The sequence below is a fragment of the Macrotis lagotis genome, chromosome 1 (genome assembly GCF_037893015.1).
Source record: "Macrotis lagotis isolate mMagLag1 chromosome 1, bilby.v1.9.chrom.fasta, whole genome shotgun sequence".
Classification (NCBI taxonomy): Eukaryota; Metazoa; Chordata; class Mammalia; order Peramelemorphia; family Peramelidae; genus Macrotis; species Macrotis lagotis.
This window is the reverse complement of record NC_133658.1, coordinates 681,671,767-681,694,936: the sequence shown is the minus strand read 5'-3', so window position 1 is coordinate 681,694,936 and position 23,170 is coordinate 681,671,767. Positions and strand designations below refer to the sequence as shown.

The 23,170-nt window shown below is 35.5% G+C and overlaps 1 protein-coding gene across 6 annotated transcripts in view; it reads right to left on the bottom strand.

Moving 5' to 3' along the window:
• Positions 1-23,170, bottom strand: part of ZNF385B (zinc finger protein 385B) — a 483,339-nt gene that overhangs the window by 73,596 nt on the left and 386,573 nt on the right. For 3 of the 6 annotated variants that reach the window (XM_074215577.1, XM_074215580.1, XM_074215581.1), the window contains one exon: positions 1,873-1,911. The exons of the other annotated variants lie outside the window; for them this stretch is intronic. In XM_074215577.1, the coding sequence (XP_074071678.1) occupies positions 1,873-1,911 (39 nt within the window). The remainder of the gene's footprint in view (positions 1-1,872; positions 1,912-23,170) is intronic. 6 annotated transcript variants of the gene reach the window in all.

Sequence of the window (23,170 nt, the reverse complement as noted above, 5' to 3'; positions counted from 1 at the left end):
AAAATTTCCAGGTTAAACAGGGCTGTGTTTCAGAACTCTTATCTACAGAACTTGTTTTGATATGCTGAAAGATTCATGAGTTGCCAGGGCAAAATAATGAAAAAGTTTTTTAAAAAACTCTTCACATGGTAGCCAACATTCTGGTTATGAACCTCTTTGTCCCTGACTAGATCGGACTTGCAACAACTAATCCCCCATTAGTTATCATCCTAACAGCTGAAATTTTAAAAATAGGTAAGACCTAGAATTATAAGATCATTGAATCTAGATCTGGAAGGGACTTTTTAGGTCAACCTGCTCATTTTACACATGAGGAAACTAGGGTTATATGAAGTTAAAGAACTTGTCAAAGTGGGAAAACAGCGCTCAGGTCCTCTGTGTACCTACCCTATGCAGGGTGCTGCCATTATAGGCTCCAAGAGTCCATGAAAATCACGACAATAGCATCAGAGCAAGATTTTCCTTATTGATGGTTCTACTTTGCTAAATCATTTCATACCAAACTTCAGCTAGAAAACACTTTCTACTTTCTCTTCTGGCCTAAGGTTGAGAAATCTAATTTCATTGCTTATGAGCTGCTGACCAGCTTCCAGGAAAAGCTAAGTAAAAGACTTTCCTTGTTGTCCTGGATGGAATTACAATTCCAGAGGTTCCCAAGAAATCTTCACCAGATGGTTTCCACTTAGAGACAAACTTATCATGACCATAAATCACACTAAGTAGCCTTTGACTATGCTCTAGTACCATCTTCTCTACACTTCCAACAACCTGTCCATTAATTATACAGGAATTTTTCTTCTACAGGCTTTTGACTTGGAACTGCTTTCCCTATTTCCTGCCTGACTCTATATTCATTTCAAATATACTTGGAAAGGGTGCAATTTTCCTCCCTGCCTAAACCTCTTTATATCTTCCTTTCTTGGTTATTTATCACAGACATCTATAATTATAGTGCTGGCCTAAGAACATATTTTGAGACATCACTTGTATGAAAGAGTCTAAATGGTACAAAAAAGAATGTCCCACTTTGCCAAATCATTTCATACCTCTAAAAGAGGCAACACTGTCTAGCCAATGTTTTGAATATTTGCCTTCTGATGCAATAACTACAAATACCTGAGTCATTTCAATAGTCTACAGACTAAGCAGTAAAATAATAGGTGTTTTTACTTTTAAAAAAGCCTATAATGGGCAAGACCTGATTTTTTTTTTGTTTTCTCAGACTTTATCTAATAAACCTCTAAACTCAGATGAAAGAGCTATGATGTAAACTAAATTAAAAATTGTTTTCTCACTAAAGTGATATCAGACTTCTAAAATAATAAGGAATTAACTAAATCAGTAGTAATTTTTTCTACACTTATTTACCAGTTTTCAGGATGCACACAGTTTCTACAAATATTCTTATAATTTCTAAACTATGCTAAATTTGATGCAGTTAGGAACCAGGATTTTTATTGATACAAAAATATAAAGGTAACTGAATAACTGAAGATTATTACATCCACAAAATTCCTTCATCTTCAGGTTTTCATTAGGTGTTTATCCCAGTATTTGTCATTTTCTTGTTAAAAAATGAGTAAGTGCTGTAGGAATTTTATGCACACACATACACCCACATCCCCACACATCCCCACACACGCACATCTTGGCACTACTCTACAGTTAGTGGTAAGTTTACAAAAATAAATGGCCTTATTACATAAAACAGAGTCATTTCATGTTAGTTCACACTGTACATAAAAATCACTACAAGAGCAACAAAATCAAAATTTGTTACTAAACATTATTTGCTCTAGCCTTTAGAAATTTGCCTCCAAAAAAGGAGGAAAAAAAATTCTGTCAGAAAATACCACTACCAGTCACTCTTACCTGATAGAATTTATTGGTCCCAAACAAGTCTCTTCTTTTCTAAAAAAAGTAAAAGTTAAAAGTTGTCACAGATGAATTAACCTTGAACCTCGTGGCTAATAGACACATCTAAGTAAAACTTTAGAAAAAGAGGAAAGAAGGAAGGAAGCATAAAAGGGTGATTGGAAGGAATATGGGAGGAGGGAGGGAAGCAAGGAAGGAAGGAAAGGAAGGGAAAAAAGGAAGTCATGCAGGCAAAATAACAGATTCCCAGTATCTGTTTCATTTCTGGTTTAAAACGCTGGTACTATTCACGAGCTGCTGCTTTTTCATTGAAAATTATGCAGGAATGAAATGCAAAAACCATTAGACCAATAAGCCTTTTTAGATCTAAAAATGGAAGATGGAATGGGGTCATTACTAGAGAGAGATGAAGTAATTGGAGCCTGGTTATGGACAAATATACTATTAAATTACTTAATGGAACTGGTCTTAGTAAAACATACACTACAGTTTTAATATCAACATAATAATGTATACAAAACCTTTCCATTCAATGTGGTCAACATAGTCTATGAGAACCACCAACTATGTAATTTTTGTTTTATTTACAGAGTTTTGGTCTCATATGACACAGCAAAAAGTCATTCCTATTAAATGAGGGTGTCTCAATACAAGCATGTGAGCAAAAGTACTAAACACAAAATATAAGCTAATTTTATGGGAATGAAATACATTCCTTTCCTGATAAAGTCAAACTGAGCATATACAATGTCAAAGATCATGCTTTCCAAAGTACTTAAAACACAAGCCCAAACAAAAAAAAAACCCCTAAATTGTAAAATACTTAAAGGAGACACAAATGCACACACAAATACACACACACACACACACACACACACACACACACACATATGAATATAGATATTGCCTGCAAACTACAATGTAAAAAATTGTCCAGTGATGAGTTCTATAGACATAGGCAAGCAAATTACTACTAATAGATAGTTGCTGCTGCTACTGTACTAACAAATGAGTAGAATTTGAGTCATATCCCAAAATATCTCTATTAAAGTCTCAGAATGCATTTGGTCACCAGTCAAAACAATGGAGAAAGAGAGGTGAGGTGGTTGAATCATTAGAATTATATATAATTAAGGGACCTTAGGAGGAGGGGCAGTCAAGAGGACTTTCCTCTAAGCCAGTATTTCAACTGGACACAACTTCTGGGAACCCTTCTTAAAAGCTACCAGGACTTCAACATAATTGTGATCATATTATCCACTTCAGTTGACTGTTAACAAAGCACCTGAATAAATATTTAATAAAGCATTTCTGAAACACTTAAAATGAAAACTATGGGGAATTGGAAATAAATAGAAAATGTGTTCCTTTTTCAATAAGCCTACTATTTATATAAGGCAAGATAAACAAAAAAATATAACAAAGTACATTGAAGCTAGCACAAACTCACCTATGGGACATGAAACATGACAAAGCAGAAATGAGAACAGGGTCCTCTCTAAGACAAAGATTTGAGATTGGTAAAGTTTGTCTTCCTATTACAAAGTCTCTTCTTTCTACATCTTTTTCTTTTATGTAGTATCTCCTAACTCATCTTTCTCTTCCATCCTAATACTCCTTCCTCAGGAAAAGATCTATCCTCAGTCACTTAGCCTTCTATAGGAATTAGTTTTTCTCTGTCCATCGAGTTTTTTATTTTATATCACCTGAATGAAGAAGGTCAGAGAGATTCTGCTACTTCTTCAAAGGATATGGATTAAGAATGGAACAGTGTAGGGGGTGGAGTGGAGGACTTCCTATTTGACCCTAAATTCTCACACCTTTAGGTAGGTATCTATTCCACCTCCTCATAAAGGCTGTTAGGCTTATTAGGGTGGAGAATAGTTAGTTTTAGGAGGCTTCCTACCAGTGGGAGAGTGTTTTCCCTTGTGTCTCATCTATATCTTTCTTGTTGCAATATTAAAATTCATTTCCTCTAAGTCTAACCTTAAAGCAACATGCAGGGCTTTTCAACCTTATAATTGCTGGCTTTGAATAACAGGCACATGCAGCATTGGAACATTTACAGAGACCCAGTGGCAGACAAAACCAAGAATTTGTACCTGTCATAAGACTTACTGCAAAAATGGCCTCATTCATCAAATTCTTATGACTAATGACTTTTTGGAAATTTGCAAAAAAGTTCTAGTTTAAGGTCTTTATCAAATTACTGGAATATAATAGAAAAATAATTATTCTTTATTCCCACCTTTTCCTGTATTATTAGTTAGCCAGAAGAATTTGTGAAAAATAAATCTTGAAAACTCTAAATCTTCAGGAAGATAAATGTATGTCAAGTGACAGTTGTTTCATAAATTAAAGTACTTCTGGAAGCTCCAAAGAAATGATTTTTGTCTCTGTTGTGACCACATGCCTTTGAATTACTGTTTTATTTCTTAAATCCTAGAAAATTAAATAAAAGAAAACTAATAAAATAGCAAGATGACAAATTTCTCCCCTAAAAGGTCAAGAAATGCAAACATTTTCTTTTTATTGGCAAAGTTAACTCACCCACACCATAACTTTGCATCATTTTCAATTCTAAATCAAAATACCATGTGAACACATGAAGTCTATGATGCTATAGTGGAAACCCATATCCTATTCCTTCATTTTGCCATTTCATCTTTTGTAACCTTAGGTCTACATTGCTGCCATGGCATTTCCATAGGCACCAAACTATAGATCATTAATGGAATGAACATCAATTTTGCCATGCAGACCCGGCCAGAGCAGGTTCTCAATAATCATTGAAATAAACCAGATAAATAGTCCATTTCTTGTTCCATTGTTTTGGTTATAGCAATTGCCAACATTTTCAAAATCCATCCCCAATTTGTTAATATAATAAAAAGTTGGCATAGAAAAAACTGATAAAATCTACATACTCTTTCTTTCCATCACCCCCTTACAAAATTCCATTCTTATTTGTGCTCCATGTCCTTTTAAGAAGTAACAAAATCTCTCTGACCTAATTCAGGAAACATAAAATGAAAAACATCATGGATAGAGTAAAATTGTCAAATTCTTACTCAAGTATAAGTGACCGAGGGATAGAACTTTTCCTGAGGAAGGAGTATTCAGGACTTTAATGAATTAGGAGATACTACATAAAAGATTCTTTTCAGAATCTCTCCAGTTCACTCCACCTCCTAAGCTACAGACTTATTTCCTTTTCAGTTATACATTTAGCACACTTAGAAAAAAAATTGCCTTATAAAAGCGAATGTAGCAGAGTAGCCCAGACAAATCATATTATACCTAAGTTGCTGCCTGATAAAGGTATTTTTTTTACCTGAATATTGTAGAGCTATTAGCAACTCTGGTTGGCAAATAGCTGGAAAAATGAGTTTGTTGTGGGAATTTGGGCAGGGTTCTATGATTCAGCTTTGCCCACTTCCCCAGGGTGTCACCAAGTGGAAGCTTTGCATCATTTTCAAAGTTCAGCACTATTGCTGAATTGCTCCACCCAGAGACAAGACAGACAATCAGATATTTGGGGGTTGTTACCAGGGTTTTATATTCCATTATAAGTGAGCCTTAAGTCAGTTATCATTTTTTTTTTTTTGTAGAATGAAAGGAATTGGACTGACCCACATCCCTTTCTATTGAGGAATATTCAGAGACAATGAAAACAAAGAATTTGATTTTGTTTCTATGATTTGTTTTCACTGTGAATAAAGAAATCACCACTGCCCTTTACTTCCAGCAAACAGTTCTAACTATTACCAAAATTTTTGCCTTGTCATAAAAAAATCAATTCTTTGCCATACAGAGTAGCTGTGTGTGTGTTTGACAAGAGATAATTTCAAAAACTGTTTTTGGATGGTGTTTGGTACAGGAGCTTAGGATCTATCTAGCTCAAGAACATGAAGTCATGTAGTTTCTATTATCTCTAGAGAATAAGAATTCTGAGATATGTCAGTTTTTGTTTTATGGAAGGGTAAATGCATATACAATCATTTAAAAAAAGATTTTATTTATTTTTAGTTTTATAAGTCCCCCCCCATCTTACTTCCCTCACAGAAGGCAATTTGCCAGTCTTTACATTGTTTCCATTGATCCAAACTGAATGTGATGAGAGAGAAATCATATCCTTAAGGAAGAAACATAAAGTATAAGAGATAGCAAGATCAGACAATAAGATATGTTTTTTTTTTTTTCTAAATTAAAGGTAATAGTCCTTGGTCTTTGTTCAAACTCCACAATTCTTTCTCTGGATACAGATGGTGTTCTCCATTGCAGATACTCCCAAACTGTCCCTGATTGTTGCATTGATGAGATAAGCAAGTCCATTTTAAGGTTGATAATTTACCCCCATGTTGCTGTTAGGGTATACAGTGTTTTTCTGGTTCTGCTCATCTCGCTCAGCATCAGTTCATGCAAATGCTTCCCTGAATTCCTGTCCCTCCTGGTTTCTAATAGAACAATAGTGTTCCATGACATACATATACCACAGTTTGATGCATATACAATCTTATAAGAGGCAGTGTATCCCTTTCCTAACTGCTTTTGGTGGTAAAATATTTCCTTGCAGGGCAGTTAAGTGGTACAGTGGAAGAGTAGCAGCCCTGGAGTCAGGAAGATGTAAGTTCAAATCCAACCTCAGACACTTAATAATTACCTAGCTGTCTGACCTTGGGCAAGTCACTCAACCCTATTGCCTTTAATAAATAAAATTTAAAAAAAATATTTCCTTGCATTTAATTATCTCAAGTCTAAAAATGAGCTCCTGGACTTCTCCCCAAACCAATTCTTCTAAACTTTTCTATATCTGTTGAAGGTACTAATTATCATCCTTTCAGTTATTCATGTTTGAACATCACTCACCTGTTTCTACTTCTTAGGTCTACATCCAATCAGCAACAAATCTCCCATTTTCATCTCCCTTCTTCTCTAGCTTTACTGTTCCCTTCCACCCCCTAACCCCAGTTTAGGACTTCTTGCCTGAATTGCTGTAATAGCTTCCTAACCAATTCCTCTCTCCCCCCATGTTCCTCCTTCTTTTCCAAACATCTCTCCACTTTATTCCATCTCCTAAGCTACAGACTTAATCCCTTTTGGATTGGATGGATTTTTACTTTGCACTTAGTGCAAAATAATTACTTGGATATTTGCATTTTCTTCCTCCCTGTAAGGTTATAATTTTCACAAAGAATTAACAGGAGTGATGTTTCAGCCTTGTAGCACTTATCCATTGTGGTCCAAGGGTGACAATGAATAATTCTAAGTGGAATTGAAATGTAGCTCTAGTCAGTTTCTGAAAGTTCCCTTTTCCCACTATTTTTATGAGGCAATCACCAAACTTGCCCAGAAACTTGCCATATTTATTTCATCCTCAGAGGACACTAGAACTTTGTCTAGTGATGACTGCTGAAAATAATAATTTTAATTGCCTTGACCTTATGTCAAGGCTTCCTTTAACATACAGAGAATCTGCTAAGATGAGACAATAAAAACTTTCTTTTTTTGGGAGTATATACTTAAGCTACATGAAGTATGGGAGGGGGGGACATGTTCATCAATATACCTGTTCATATTTTCAAGGAGAGGCAGGTGGGTTGCCATGGGTTTTCTTTCAAATGCTATATCATGTTAATTCCATAAGAGATTAAAGTTTATGTTATGATGTCATCTTCAAAAGGACAAATAAGTCTCCTTGAACATATGTGAACCATGCCAACACTCTCTATCAATGGAAAACTACTGACCAAAGTTGTTCTCAACTAGTTTCTAAAATCATTAACTTTATGGTGTTGAAATTTCAGCAGTAGCATTGATAGATTTTTTTTGTCTATATAGAGAATGTAGGAAGCACTACATTACCTTTTTTTTATCTGATCATTTTATTGGATAAGATGAAACAAATACAGAATGTTGTTTCCCCAAAACATTTGTGGGGGGAGGGAAATGAGTGATAAAAGGTTAAATAAGTGATTTTATCAAGTTGAGGAGTAAATTTCACCATCCATCTTCCTTACTTAATGGACACTCTACTTCTTGAATCACTTGCAAAGGAATACCACCCAAGTCATTTATTGTATTTCTAGAAAAAAAAAATTTTATCAATGTGGGACATTTAAGGATATGGTTCTGTGCCCTACTGCTGACTCAATTTTAGTCCATCCAGTCTATTATTATCATACATAACAAAAGTACCATATTCTCAAAACAAGATATTCTATTTCTTTGGACTGCTTCTGCATCTGGTTATTTTCCATGTTGCTGGGGGGGGGGGTCAAGAACAATGCAGCAGAGTTGGAATTATGCCATTGGTAATTTAAGAAGACATAGCAAAGAATATTTCCAAAAGTTCAGTTTCACAAAACTTGGATTGTAGTGGGTATATAATTTAATTGGATGGTTCATTATTGTCTAGCTATCACTGGTAAAAACCTTCTGGATTTTACTATACATTTGTCATTGAACAGTAAGATAGTTAAGCTGAAGAATGTTCCAACCATGCTCATATTCAAGTTAGGGAAAGCAAACACAGACAGGCCTAACTGGTTAATATGCTATGTTAAAGATAACCTTTCATCTTCTGCCCCACCTTCATTTCTCAACCTTGATTTTCAACTGCTGCTCTGTCAGGAAGCAGAATTAAGGTAATGAGCTGAATTATACATCTCCAAAACAAACATGATACTTTTTGTTGGTTTGGTTCCTTTTTTGAAAAAGATAAATGCAAGAGACAAGTCTGGAAACTAAAAGGAGAGGTGCTATTCCACAAGATCCAAGAAAAATGAGAGAAAGTACTCATGTTCTTATCCTCCTCCCATCATAACAAAAATAATTCTAGTTTTAAAGTTCTTAAATAAATTTCAAAGATAATTATGTGGAAAAATAATATGAAAATGGTTAGACCCCTTTAAAGATAAATAAAAGGTACATATTTAGCGGGGAAATTTTTTTTTAAATATTGGAGACTGCTTAGATGAGGGGGTTGTAAGGTTAAGTGTCGAATGGCCTGGCAAAGAAGTACCAGGGAAGGTTATCAACTATGAAGTGCCTGCTCTCTAGGAGTTTGTAAGCCAAACTAGAAGCTGAAATATTACATATTCCAGTAAAACAAAGAGGCATTGTCAAATTTGGCAATAAGTTCTTTGGTTGAAGGAAGAATGCCAAGGTTTCTAGAACCATACTGTTTAGTTATGACAACTTGGAAAGTATTCACCAAGAGAAAGCAAAATGAGTGGATTTGGATAGGCTAGGTGAGCTAGATCCCCACACAGAAAATGATCAGAACCAAAAGGGAAAGTAAAAAAAGTCATGTTTCTAGAATGCAGATTTAAAGCAATAACTACAAAGTGTTTCTCTAATTCTACTTCAATGGGGTGATATTCCCATGATATTCCCTTGAAAATGAGACCCAGGTTGAGTTCTGGGTCAATCAAGCAATAGGAAATGTATACCACTGTCCTCCTCCTTCTCTTTTTTTCTAGCTAGGGGCTTGAAGAGAAAGCTCAAAAGATCTCAGGGTTGACTTTCAAAAAAATAAATGATTATAAGCAGAGGCAGAGTCTTGGGTAGTTTGATAATGAGAGCATCTCATCTGCCAGAAAAAAAAGGAAATAAAGTTATATCAGAGTTGCCTGTTGATGCATATTAACACAGTTTGAAAAACTATGGATGTGAAGTATTTGAAATATGAAGACTATAATCAGATTGGGGGTGAGTTTGTTGGCTTTCATGTCTACCCAGTGAAAAAATGTTATAAAGGCTGTGTAAGAAATGAGGGAAGTAATGGTTTTTTTGATTTAAAAATCAATATATCCTCCTGTACAGCCAAATCTGTTAATTGGCATCCTTTCAAAACCATTCTGTCAAAGTTAAATTTGAAAGACTGCTCAGTGACTAATCAGATGCATCTCGGTGCTCAAGCAAAACAAGACCATGACACAAATTAAAAAGATGTGAGAAGGAAAGTCCCAGTAGAGAAGAAACAAGCATACAAGTGGAAAACCTGGGGCCTGTCTGGACGTATTCCACGTTCAGCAAAGAAATGAAAGGTTGTTTTTTTTTTTTCAGATGGAGAACAACAGATTGCACACTGGCTCTAAATAAGAGATGTGACAATTGGGAATTGGCAGGGGTCAATACCACAGGCTAAACTGAAAGGAACAAATATGGAGTGCTCTAATCATGATGATAGAGTGTTCCAGGCTGGTCACGGAAAATAAAAAGTTAAGATGGGATTTTATACTATTATATTACAAAAAGAATTATACAATTTTGGAAAGGAGAACCTTAGAGATCATCTAATTGAATTCATTTTTTGTAAAGATGAAGAAGGTAAGTTCTAGAGAGATGAAATGATGGTTGTTTCTTTAAAATTTTTTTTGATGTTTAAAAAATAGTTGAGTTTCCCCCCACTCCTAACCCTATTTAAACTTCCTCCTATCACAGGGAGGTACACGTAAGCAAATCAAAGCTGTATCTGACAATATAGGCTTCATTTTCTATTTCTTTAAGGAAAAATGAGAGGCATAAGAAAAGGATTTGCTAGACCTTGAATTGTCATCTTTTCACCCTTATTTCCAGTACTATTACAATGACTATAAGAATTGTCTCCTTCCTCTCTGCTCACCCTTGTAGAAATTAATGACACATATGCTTAATTGGAAGAGTAGTTTAGGAGGGCTCCCATTATGGAGATGCTTTTGGCATCTTGTGAATACTTCATTTATTTCTTTCCCTATAATCCATTTTTATTCTTTTTCCCCTTTTCATTATTTTATACTGCTTTTTCTTCTTTCCCTTTCCCCCCATTTCCTCTTTGCCCTCTTTTTCTCTTTATTAAGGATGAATACATATAGAAATGCATACATGTATGTATACACAATGGCAGTACAAACACAAACATGTGTCTAACTATAGATAATATAAACATATATATGCATTTATACATATATACATATGCATACAAAAATACATATGCACACACAATATATAACCACCATATAAACATGATTGTAGTTCAGCAGTCATAATTAATGTGGCGGGCACAATGTAGTTCACACAAGTATTTGTTAAACATCCACTGTATATGCTGGAGAATGGGAAAAGAATCAAGGCCTGAGTGGGGTGGGGGGAAACATCCATAACCATCATGATTTTTAAAAGGGGAAGAATGTGGAGTCTGAAAACTTTTGACTTTTATTACTGGAAAAATTCCTGATTGTACCATTAAAAAGGAAATTTGCAAAAAATCTAGAAAGGGACATAGTAATCATTATGAGAAAGCATGCCTTAATAAAAAGCCTTTCATGTCAGATCAATTTTTTTAGACAGGGTTATTGTGGATCAGAAGATTAGAATGTTTAAATAGTTGATCTAGAATTCAGGAAAAGGGACATATCTCTCACATCCTTCTTGAGGAAAAGGTAAACCAAGGATAGAAGATAGGATGTTTAGATAGATTTGGACCAGTTGAAAATATGCATTAAAGAAAGTCATTAATGTTGTCATATCACTGTGGGAGGAAATTTCTATCAGAATAGATCACATATCTATGATTGACTTTTTACTATTAACACTTTTATCAGTGATTTGGGTAAAGAAATAGATTATAAGCTTATCAGACTTAGTGCTATCACAAAACTAGTAGAGTTAGCTAATATTTAGGATGAAAGAATTATCCAACAATCTCAACTGGATTGTCTTTAGCACAGGTAGATGTCATAGTGGATAGAGGGTGGGGACTTGGGAGTCAGGAAAGCCTGAATTCAAATTTGTCTCCAACACTAAATAGTCAGGAGACCCTAAGTGAGTCATCCCTCTGAACAATGGGAAACTAATAGCACCTTCCTCATAGGGTTGTTTGGAGGAGCAAATGAAATAATATTTGTAAAGTACTTTGTAAACCTTAGGGTGTAATATAATACTTCTTCATCATCTTATCATCATTATCATCATCATCATCATCATCATTTTGTTTCTTCATCTATAAAATGAAGAGTATGGAATGAATGATGCCCACAATTCTTTTAAGTCTATGAACCTATGATTCTATGAACATTGACATCAATCTAAAAAGATAAAATTTGATACCAACAAATGTTAAGTCTTACATCTGGATTGAAGAAATCAACTGCACAATTAAGTTATAGGGGAAGCATGGCCAGAGAGTAATTCATTTGAAAAACATCTGGGGGTTTTAGTGGATGACAAATTCTGCATGTGTCACTGGAGTATCAGGCCAGACAACAAAGCTCATGAGAGCCTGGGCTTTGTGAGGAGAGGCTTAGTGTCTAGAACTGGGGAATTAAAGGCTCCACTGTACTCTGCTCTGCCTACCAAGCCTTTCTGATCTAGTGATGGAAAAGAACTCTCATATGTGTCCACATTTCCCCAAACCAGATCAGTTTGTGTTTGTGAACTATCTGCTTAAAAGGGTCACAGGACCAGAGCTGAGAGGATACTAGGAGCAGTCTTCTAGTCTCACCTCCTATTTGACAGAGGGGGAACTGAGGCACACAGTAGTTATGGGGCTTGCCCAAGCATAAATAGATGCAAAACCAGGATTAGAACTAGGGTACTGGGACTTCAAGTTCATTATTTTTTCTTTCCACTGGTCTACACCACTTCCTCTTCTAATGCCCTTCAACAATATTGTTGGATTCCCCTGTTTTGTTGTTCAATCATTTCAGTCATGTATGACTTTTTATGACCCTGTTTGGGGGTTTTCTTGTCAAAGAAAGTAATTTACTGAAGTCATTTACCATTTCCAATTCATTTCACACACTGAGGAAACTAAGGCAAATAGTGTAAAGTGACTTGCCCAGCATCACCCAGAGATTAAGTATCTGAGGCTAGATATGAACTCCTAAAGAAGTCTTCTTGAATTCAGGTACAGCACCCTATTCGCTGTGCACTTAGCTGCCCCAGATTCACCTGTATATTTGTGAAAAATTCTCATCCATGCAGCCTCCACTTTATGCCTTCTCCCTTGCCCCATATACTCATCAAAATCTGCTAAGCCCCCATATTAGAATATATGAGGCTGAAATGTTAGTATATTGAATACATTAATGTACCTTTTTAAGATAATCACTTTCATCAGACCAAATTGGGTATTGGACCAAAACAATGCCACTTGCTACAGCTGTCAAATCATAACCTTCCACAAAGATCAGAGCAAAAATCGGTCTGTAGAAATCAACCATTCTCAAGTCTAGTGTGAGATAGAAAGCTTCAGTGATATGGAAGCTGAAATGGAAACTATAATCTTTTGTGATTGCCCTTGAGGCCATGAAAACGCAAAAAGGAAAGGCTAGAATTGTTGATAATTTCCTGTGATGATATATTCCCAGCAAACGTTGATATTTGTCTCAGACCATATTACAATAGCTTAGACTAAAGTACAGATGTTCAGTTTCAGCAAACTTTTTATCAGCCCTATTGCTTCTTCAGGAAGCAATTCACCCATTTAAAAAGGGCCAGGCAGATCCCTTGGAAGACAACAGGAAGTCTGAATGGATAAGGGGTGATGAGCAGTGTGCTAGGGGAATCTTTCTAGAAATGATTATGTCATAAAATTCGTGGCCTTTTGAAGTGAATGATTTAGACAATGTGCATCCCTTCTAAACATTTTGTTCAGACATTGTAAGACTGACACTTCTCTGATGTTAATAAATGGTTTTCACTCTTGCAGAATACTAATGTCTCACTTTCTGAATAGGCTTTGATTTGTGGGACTGTGAATATATTAGCTTATGTGATTATAAACATCATTTTAGGATGTCATTTCAAATCTGGAAAGAAAACATTTTTTTCATATATGAAAAATAGCTTTTTATCTTTCTCATATGTATACATGTTTTTAGAATAGAATATATAATTATTAATATTTGTCATACAACAAACAGATTGACATTTTTAGGTAACAAATGAGACAGAAACTAAGGAGAACCACCAAAATATTCCAGAAAATGGTTAACATTTGCAAAGAAGAGGTCAATGATATTCCTTGAATGGGTGAAATTATAAGAAAACATGATCTACAACTCAAAAATTTAGCTTGTTGCTACTAAATTAAAAGGAATATTTTTCAGGTATAATTTTAAATTCCGTGATACCTCGGTTAATAAATCCTGGGACAACTTGGCTGATTCACAACACACGTTTGAGGAGGGACAAAGTGAAAGGAGAGAGATAATAGAATAAATGGGAGTAGGGAGGAATAGATGGAGGGAAATAGAGTTAGCAATAGCAACTGTAGGAAAAAACATGGAAGCAACTTCTCTGACAGACTTATGATAAAGAATGTAATCCATCCCAGCGACAGAGTTGATATTATCTGAACACAGATTGAAATACATTTTTTTTCTTTTTCTCTCACTTTATTTTTCATGAAGTTTTTCTATCTTTGGGGGGAAGGGGGGGATTATGTTTACCTTTACAACAAGAATAGTTTAGCAATGTGCAAATAAATAAATAAATAAATCCTGGGATGGGGGAAGAGGAAAGAGGATTTTTTACAATGACTCCAGATAGCTTAAAAGCCTTCATATGTTATATCAATCAATAAACATTTATTAAAAATCAACAATGACCCAGGCACTGTATCTTTAAACACTGGAAGTTTTATGGTTTATGGTTGTTTTTTTCTACGTAGTCCATAGCTGTACAATATAACTACCAAAAGCTTCTGTTGTCCAAACACAGTTACAGGTATACTGGGCCAAGCATTAGCAAACTGTGAAACCCAAGACGTGTGTCTTTAATATTCCCAGCTTTCCTTATTCTCTGTTATCTTATCGTCTTTGAAATATATCCCAGAGGCAGGTACCTATGTCATGCTGATTTCTTACCTCCATCCTATCCAACTAAGAGAGTATCTGCAATCAGTTATTATTCTGATTGAGTGACTAATTAGTCAAGTATGACCACAGCCCAATGTTTCCTTAATCAGAATTTTTTTTTTGTTTTTATCTCTAAGGTTGAATGTAGGCCTTATTAAAAATAATTCAAACAATGACAAGAATGTAGAAATTTTATTTTAATTAGAGAGGGTGTTGGTGGGCACTTGAAATACTCTATCTGAAGATTTAAGCCCTGGTTTTCTGAGTTACAGTTGTGCTCTGGTCTATTATAGAGGGATATATATGAAGCCCTCATTTCTATTGTACCTAATTTATTCCTTTCGGTGAAAAATCAGAGACTATGGTCATAATGAGATTAATAATGTCTTGCAAGATAGCATGCCATACTGTTGACGGTATCATCATCTTCCCAAATCACCCCTGTATGTTCACAATGCCATCTTCAAACTTTCATTCACAACACCACTCATCCATTATGTTGTGAAGTTTTGCAGTTTCTACTGTCACAATCCCTATTGTATATTTCTCAGCTCACCTAATCATTACCTATGTGAAGGTCCTCATCTCACTTCTAAGCTTCTGGTCCTTCTCTTTTAGGGCAGTTAGGTGATGCAGTGATGGACCTAGAGTCAGGAAGGCTCATCCTCATGAGCTCAAATCTGGCCTCAGAAACTTATTAGCTATGTGACCCTGGGCAAGTCACTTAATCCTGTTTACCTCAGTTTCTTCCTTTATAAAAAAAAATGGCAAACCACTCCAGTATCCTTGACTAGAAAACCCCAAATGGGCCAGTTAGGCACTGAAAAACAACTGAACAATAGTGTCTCTGCTTCAATTCTCTCCTCACTCTATTGACCTGAATGGAAGATTTTTGTAAAGTGTAGCTCTGATTATGTCCCCCATCCATAACTCCCTCTTATCTCTATTATCTCCAGGATCATAATAAAATCCTCTGATTAGCATTGACAGTCCTTTTCAACCTGGCCCCTTCCTACTTTCCAGGCTTCTTCTACCTTTCTTGTTCCACAAAGTCTATGATCCAGCTCCATTTGTCTCTCTGCTGCTCCTCAAATTGGAAGCACCATCTCCTGACTCCACACTCCTTCACTGCTATCCCCCATGACTGGAAGACTTGCCCCTCCTCACCTCTGGCTTTTTAGCTTTCCTATATTCCTTCAAGATTCAGCCCCAAGACTCATCTACCACAGCAGATTGTCAGAAACTCCCAGCTGCTACTACCTTCCCCTCTGAGATAACCTCCCATAGACTCTTGGATATCTTGGATAAAATTACTTATTTTCATATTTGCTTCTCTTTTAAGAGTATGAACTTGAGGATTTAATAAATGCTTATTGATGAACTGACCGACAGATGATTAGTTTCAGAGTCAAACAAGTGCTTACCTCTGACATAATACTAGCTATCTGACCCTGGACAAGTCACCAAACAACCTCATCTCAGTGAATTCTCTAAGACTACAGGTTGTAGAGGAGCATCAATCATAAGAATTTTGTCATAAAAAGCAAATGAAATCATTAAAAAAAAATCTTAATTTCAATAAATAACCAATCAATTGGACAAGGCACTGCACTTTAAACTTTTAAAAAGTGTTTGGCTGGCAGTGATACGGGACTAGTTTGCCATTTCCTTCCCCACCTCATTTTATAGATTAGGAAACTGAGGCAAGTGAGGTTAAGTGACTTGCCCAGGGTCACACATCTGTGGTGTGTGTGTGTGTGTGTATGTGTGTGTGTCTGAGATTAGATTTGATTCAGGATGATGAGATTGCCTAACTTCAGGTTTGAGATTTTATGTACTCTATTCACCTAGGCACTTAATAGATGCTTATTACCTTCCCTGTTTTCCATTCCCCACTTCATATAGGAACATGATGTTATTAGTCTACTTCACTGGTAGGTTATGTATTATGAATTGTTTTTTCAGGAAATGATATTGGGATTAATATGGAAATATGCTTAACATAGTTGTATATGTATAACTTGTATCAGATTACTTACTGTCAAGAGGAGGAGTGAGGGAAGGGAGGGAGTGCAAAAATGTGGAACTCAAAAACCTTACAAAAAACTGAATGTTGAAAACAATTTTTGCATGCAGTTGGAAAAATAAATATATGTATGTATATATATATATATAAAAAGAAATTATGTGTGTGTATATATATATATATATATATATATATACATATACATATGTATATAAAGAAATTGTGTTGGATTTATTCTGGTCTGTACAGGCATTTAAACCTAGCATTAAAGATCTTCCATAAAACAACAACAATATCTTATTTGATTCTTACATGTTTTTTAATATAAAAAAGGATGAATAAGTTATTTAACTCTCATTCTCTTTGACCTCACTGTAGCTTTTGATCACATTCTCCATCTTGATTTTTTTCTTCACTCTAGATTTTTGGGACATCATTCTCTCCTGGATTTCTTACTACCAATCTGACAATCTTTCTCTGTTGTCTCTTCTGGATCCTTCTCTAGATCATACCCTCTAACTATACATGTTCTGTCCTGAGTTCTCTTCTCTTCTCTTTCAGCGATTTCATAAGCTCACAAGAATTTCCAACTAACTATTTAGTTCAGCAAATATCTTAAACTCAATATGGCTAAAATGGAACTCATTATTTCCTCCTTGAAACCTTCCTTTTACCTTCTTTATTATTGAAGAGGGCAATCATCTTCAAATCTCTTAGGCTAGTAACCTAAGAGTCTTCCTGGAGTCCTCATTATCTCTCACCCTCGTTATCCAAACTGGTGCCAAGACCTGTCCTTTTTGGCTGTACATAACATCTTTTGAATTCTCTCCTTTGGCATAGTTATCATTCTAATGGAGTCCTAATCACCTCATATCTAAATTACTGTAATAGTTTGCTGGTGGGTCTTCCTGTCTCAAGGTTCTTTCCACTCCAGTTCATCCTCCATTCAATCACTAAAATGATTTTCCTAAAATGTAGGTCTGATTATGTGCCCCCCGTGCCCCACCCTCCATATGCTCCATTGGTTTCCTATTGCTTCTAGGAGCACATATAAAATACTCTATTTGACATTCAAAACCCATCTAACCTAGCCCCCTCCATCCTTTCCAATTTTCTTTTATCTTATTCCCCAACATGTCCTCTCTGACCCAACGACACTGGCCTCCTGGCTGTTCTATGAACAAGACCCTCCATCTCTCAGCTCTGGGCATTTTCTCTGGCCATCCCCCAGGCCATCCCCTGCTCTTCATCTCCTTCTCTGATTACTGATTTCCCTGTTTTCCTTTAAGTTCCAATTGCAATCCCACCTTCTACAGGAAGCCTTTCCCAACCTCTCTTAATTCTAGTGTCTTCTGTCTGTTAATCCATTTCCTATTTATCTCCTATATAGCTTGTATTGAAAATATTCGTTTGCTTGTTGTCTCCCCCATTAAATTGTAAGCTCCTTGAGGGCAAAGACTATCTTTTGCCTCTTTTTGTATTCTCATTAAGCACATGGTAAGATCTTGATGCATGCTGATTGATTGATTGATAAGTAAAAGCATATCTCCTCTAATACCAAATAGAACCCCTATTCCCAGACTTCAAAGGATCATGGATATAGAATTATGAAATACCTCACAGGTTATCTAAGTCCAACTCCCTCAGATTACAAATGAAGAAACTAAGGCACAAAAATCATTAACTTTCTCAAGGAAATTAAGAAACAGGGTCTCTACACAGGTCTTCTGACTTTGTGCTTTTCAAAATGTACATTATATAAACACTTAATAAATTGTTTGTTGAACAACTGCCTTCAAATCAGTCATTTTCCCATGACTTCATCGTGTCTTTCTAAATACTAAATTGTTTTTCTAAATCTATGAAACATCATTCATTCATTTCAGCAATTAAATTTACTAAGGACTTGTTATGCACTAAGCAAAGAGATGACATTTTGTGACCGGTATAAAGCATATGGAATACAGACTTAATTTTTATGAACTCCATTTAACTTTTTTTTTCTCAGTAAGAGGCAGCTCAATGGTACAGTGGTTAGAGCACTGGCCTTGGAATCAGGATGACTGGAGTTCAAATTCAGACTCTGATATTTATTAGTTGTGTGACCCTGGGCAAGTCACTTAACTCTGATGCCCACATCCAGGGCCATCTTCAGTCATCCTGAGTCCTATCTGGTCACTGGACTCAAATGGCTCTGGAGGAGAAAGCGAGGCTGGTGGCACAGTACCCCCTCTTCAAATCTAATTTATGTGCTTTTCATGGCATCACCTAAAATGAAGGACAAACATTATTTTCTTTAGTTTTATCTTCTGGGCAGGACAGGTTTTTTCCATTTTAACAGAGGATGAAATAGGTTCAAATAGATTAAAACCTGCTTATATAATAAATCTATTAAGTGGAGAAAACCAGATTAAAACCCAGGTCTTTTTGATTCCTAATCTACCATTCACTATTCTAGGTAGTACATGGTCTCTATTACCTCAGACAACCCTTACTGTAGCTTTTAGAAGCCTATTTTTGAGTTTCCATAGGAGTAAGAATTTATTTTAGGACATGAATATGTGACTGTACAAAACATTTATTTCCTCATTTCCAGTATTCTTCTTTCATACTTGAATATACCTTTTTTTCTACCCTACCTTTCCCATGTAAAAACTGTCTGTTTTCTAACACAATTGACTTAATTTTTACTTTATTATTAATTCTATTTTTATATTAAAATCTTGGAATGAATTCCAGTGCCTCCTAAAATATTTTTATCTCTAGCCCCAACTTTGGATTATTTCCACTTACTGATGTGCTGCTGAACAGAGCTGGAGAAAAATCATGAAACTGTGTTGAATGAGCTCATTACAAATTTATTTCACATAATCTTAATTGAGACCTCAACTATAGTTTGGCAATCCTTTTATACTTTCATAATCTATTCACTGTCCCACTCACCTCAGTGACTTTTCCATTCCAAATCTTTTCATCCCTCATTAAACCCTAGTGGTACTCTTCCCCTCATTAAATTGAGAACATTTGCTCCTTGTTCTCATTCATCCATTCTCACTCTGATAGCTTTCTTCATCCATGTTTTACTTGAAGAGGTGGTCCTTTTCTTGCCATTGGCAATCTCTCTATATATACCCAATCCCATCCTAGCCCATCTTCTCCAACAGATTACTTTCTTTATCATCCCCATTCTATTACTAATTTTTAATAGCTCTCTAACTATTGGATGTCTCTATGCTGCTTACAACCATTCCATGGTTCTACCAATCTCAAAAAACAAAAATGGGGTGGCTAGAGCACTGGCCCTGGAGTCAGGAGTACCTGAGTTCAAATCTGACCTCAGACACTTAATAATTACCTAGCTGTGGCCTTGGGCAAGTCACTTAACCCCATTTGATTTGCAAGAAACCTAAAAAAAACCCCAAAATCCAAAACAACCCATCAAAAAGCCCCCTCACTTGATCCATCCATTCCTGGTAGTTATTATCTCAGATCTTTCCTCTTTTCTGTGGCTAAATTTCCTACAAAAAACTGTCTATGATAGGTGGCTGCCACTGCAGTTTAAACCCACTAGTTTCCAATCTCATCATTCAGCTGAAACTGCTCTTCCTAATGGCCTTTTATCAACACTCATCTCTCTTGACCTCTCATTGATAGTGCTTTTAACACCATCAATCACTCTTTGTCCTTCCTACTCTCTCTCTTTAGTTTTTATAACACTGTTTCAGCCTGTTTCTTCTTTTAACTTGTCTGATCACTCCTTCAAAGTCTCTTTTGCTGGGTCTTCAACCAGTTCATTCTGGTTAACTGTGGGTTCCCCTGATCTCTTCTCTCTCTGGTGATCTCTGAAGTTCCCATGAATTAAATGATCATCTCCATAGAGATGAATTTCAGATCTTTTTATCCAGCTTTATTTAACCTCTTTCCTGATCTTTAGAGCAAACATCTATGACTGCCTATTGGATATCTCAAGCTGGTTGTGCCACAGCCATCTTAAAGTCAACATTTTGAAAGTGAACTCATCTTCCCCAACCCCCTCGCCCCAGACTCTAACCTCAAACTTTCCTTTCTCTCTTTTGTCTCTGTCAATCATATCACACCAAAGAATTGTACCTAACTGAAAACAACTAAATAACTACAAGCAAGCAAAATTCAAAGGGAAAAATGGACTATCAATGAGGATTACATGAATATTTAGAAGAAATAAAGCAATAATTAAAAATTAAAAGTTTTTTGAGGAAAGAGAAAGAGAACAATAGCTTAGAAAAGAAAGAAGTAAATCTAACCTGAGTAACCCTCTCCTTGAAAACTAGATTAGATAAAACAGAGTTCAGTGACCTCATGAGAGAGCAAGAAATATTGGATCAAAATCAAAAGAATGAAAAATAAATAGAAGAAAATGTAGCACATCTAATAGTAAAAATAATTGACCTGGAAAATAGGTCAAGGAGAGATAAATTAAGAATAACTAGACTCCGGGTGGCTAGGTGGCACAGTAGATAAAGCACCGGCCCTGGAGTCAGGAGTACCTGGGTTCAAATCTGGTCTCATAGACTTAATAATTACCTAGCTGTGTGGCCTTGGGCAAGCCACTTAACCCCATTTGCCTTGCAAAAACCTAAAAAAAAAAAAAAGGAATAACTAGACTCAAAACTATAAGATAAATTCTACATACTATATTTCAGGAAATCATAAATGAAAACTGCTTAGTTTTAATAAATATTCAAACCAAATATTTCTAATAAATATTAGAACCAAAAGGCACAGTGAAATGGGAAACCACCTATTGCCTCCTGACAGAAACCCAAAATAAAAAAAAAAGTCATAGGAATGTTATAGCCAAAATCCAGAGCTTATATGTCAAAGAAGAAAAACTTTAAGCTCCTAGAAAGAACAGTTCAAATACCAATGGACCACAGTCAGGCTCAAATAAGATCTGGCAGCATCTACTAAAAGTAGAGGAGATCTTTGAATATAACATTCCAAAAGGTAGAAGACAGAGGTTTACAACTGGTTTTTAAAATTAGCATACTCAAACAGGAGGAAAAACAAACTTTTAAATGCATAGAGGAATTTGAGTATTTTTGAGATAGGAATTTTGAAATGCAAAACAGAAGAATCCAGAGAAACCTTGAAAGATAAAGCTCAAAAAAATTTATGATGATAATGTACTAATATTTGAATAGGATAGAAAAATATATCCCTTTTTTGATTTGTTCAACTCTAAGAGCTAAAAAAAGGGAAAGAAGATATAGGATGCTAAAAGGGGAACTATACTTGTATAGAAAGGAGAAAGCATTGGGAAGTGACACAGCAATTTGTATAAGGAGAGGAGTGCTGTAAAGAAAAATACAACTTAGAAAGGTTTAAGAATGCTGATTAATGCAATGAGCAATCAGGTCTGCAGAGAACTCAAAGATTAAGCATGTTACTTCCTTAGAAAGAGGTGAGGGATACAAAGTACAGAGAAAGAGAAATACATTTTTGAGCACAGCCATCCTGTGGATTTAATTTTCTTGACTACCCTTAAAAATGTTGTCATTGTTGATGTTTTTTAAACATTGTCTTAACTAATTAAGTTTGGAGAATAGTGATGCTAAAAACAGAATTGGTGAAACTTTTTTTTAGCAATAGTGATGACTAAAATCATCAATGACTAAAATATATATATCATTTTTTAAAAATTCACAGAGAAGGCAATTTAGAAATAAGCACAAGCAAGCGGTGAAGTTTTGAAAGTATGTGTTGAATTTGTTTTACATATATATATATATATTTAAAGTAAGAATTTTCTTTTTTCTATTCTTCAGTGCCTATGGGAATAATCTTTTTTGGTGTTTTAGTTCAGAATAAACATTTTTTAAAATAATAAATTGTATTGATGCTCATCTATTTCATTAATTGTTCTTACAAATTTCTCAGGGAAGATTACTGACTCTCTCTGTGCCCAAATAATAGTGGTATTCTTGATTCCCATTAGGGAGAGGGTCAGAAGAATGGATATTACTCCATCTGAACTCAGAATTCAAAGATAGGTAAACCAATTTTACATTTAGGGCTTATGAGAAAGATTTAAAGGATGTGAGATTATTCATCTAGAAGAAAATGTTGAAAGTGATTTACTGAATATCTTCAATATATGTTTCCCTTTTAGACTGTGTGACCAGCTGTTCTCTGTTTTAGACTAAAAAAGACTATTAAGTGCTTGCTCATCTTTTCCCTCCCTCTTTGCCTCTGGAGAAGCTAGGTAGCATTCTGCAGAGCTTGGAGTCAGGAAGGCTCATCTGAGTTCAATCTGGCTTCAGACACTTACTTAGCTAGGACCCTGAGGACCCCTGTTTACCTCATTTTCCTCATGTGTAAAATGAGATGAAGAGAAGAAAAAGGCAAACCACTCCAGTATTTTACCAAGAAAATGGTGAAGAAG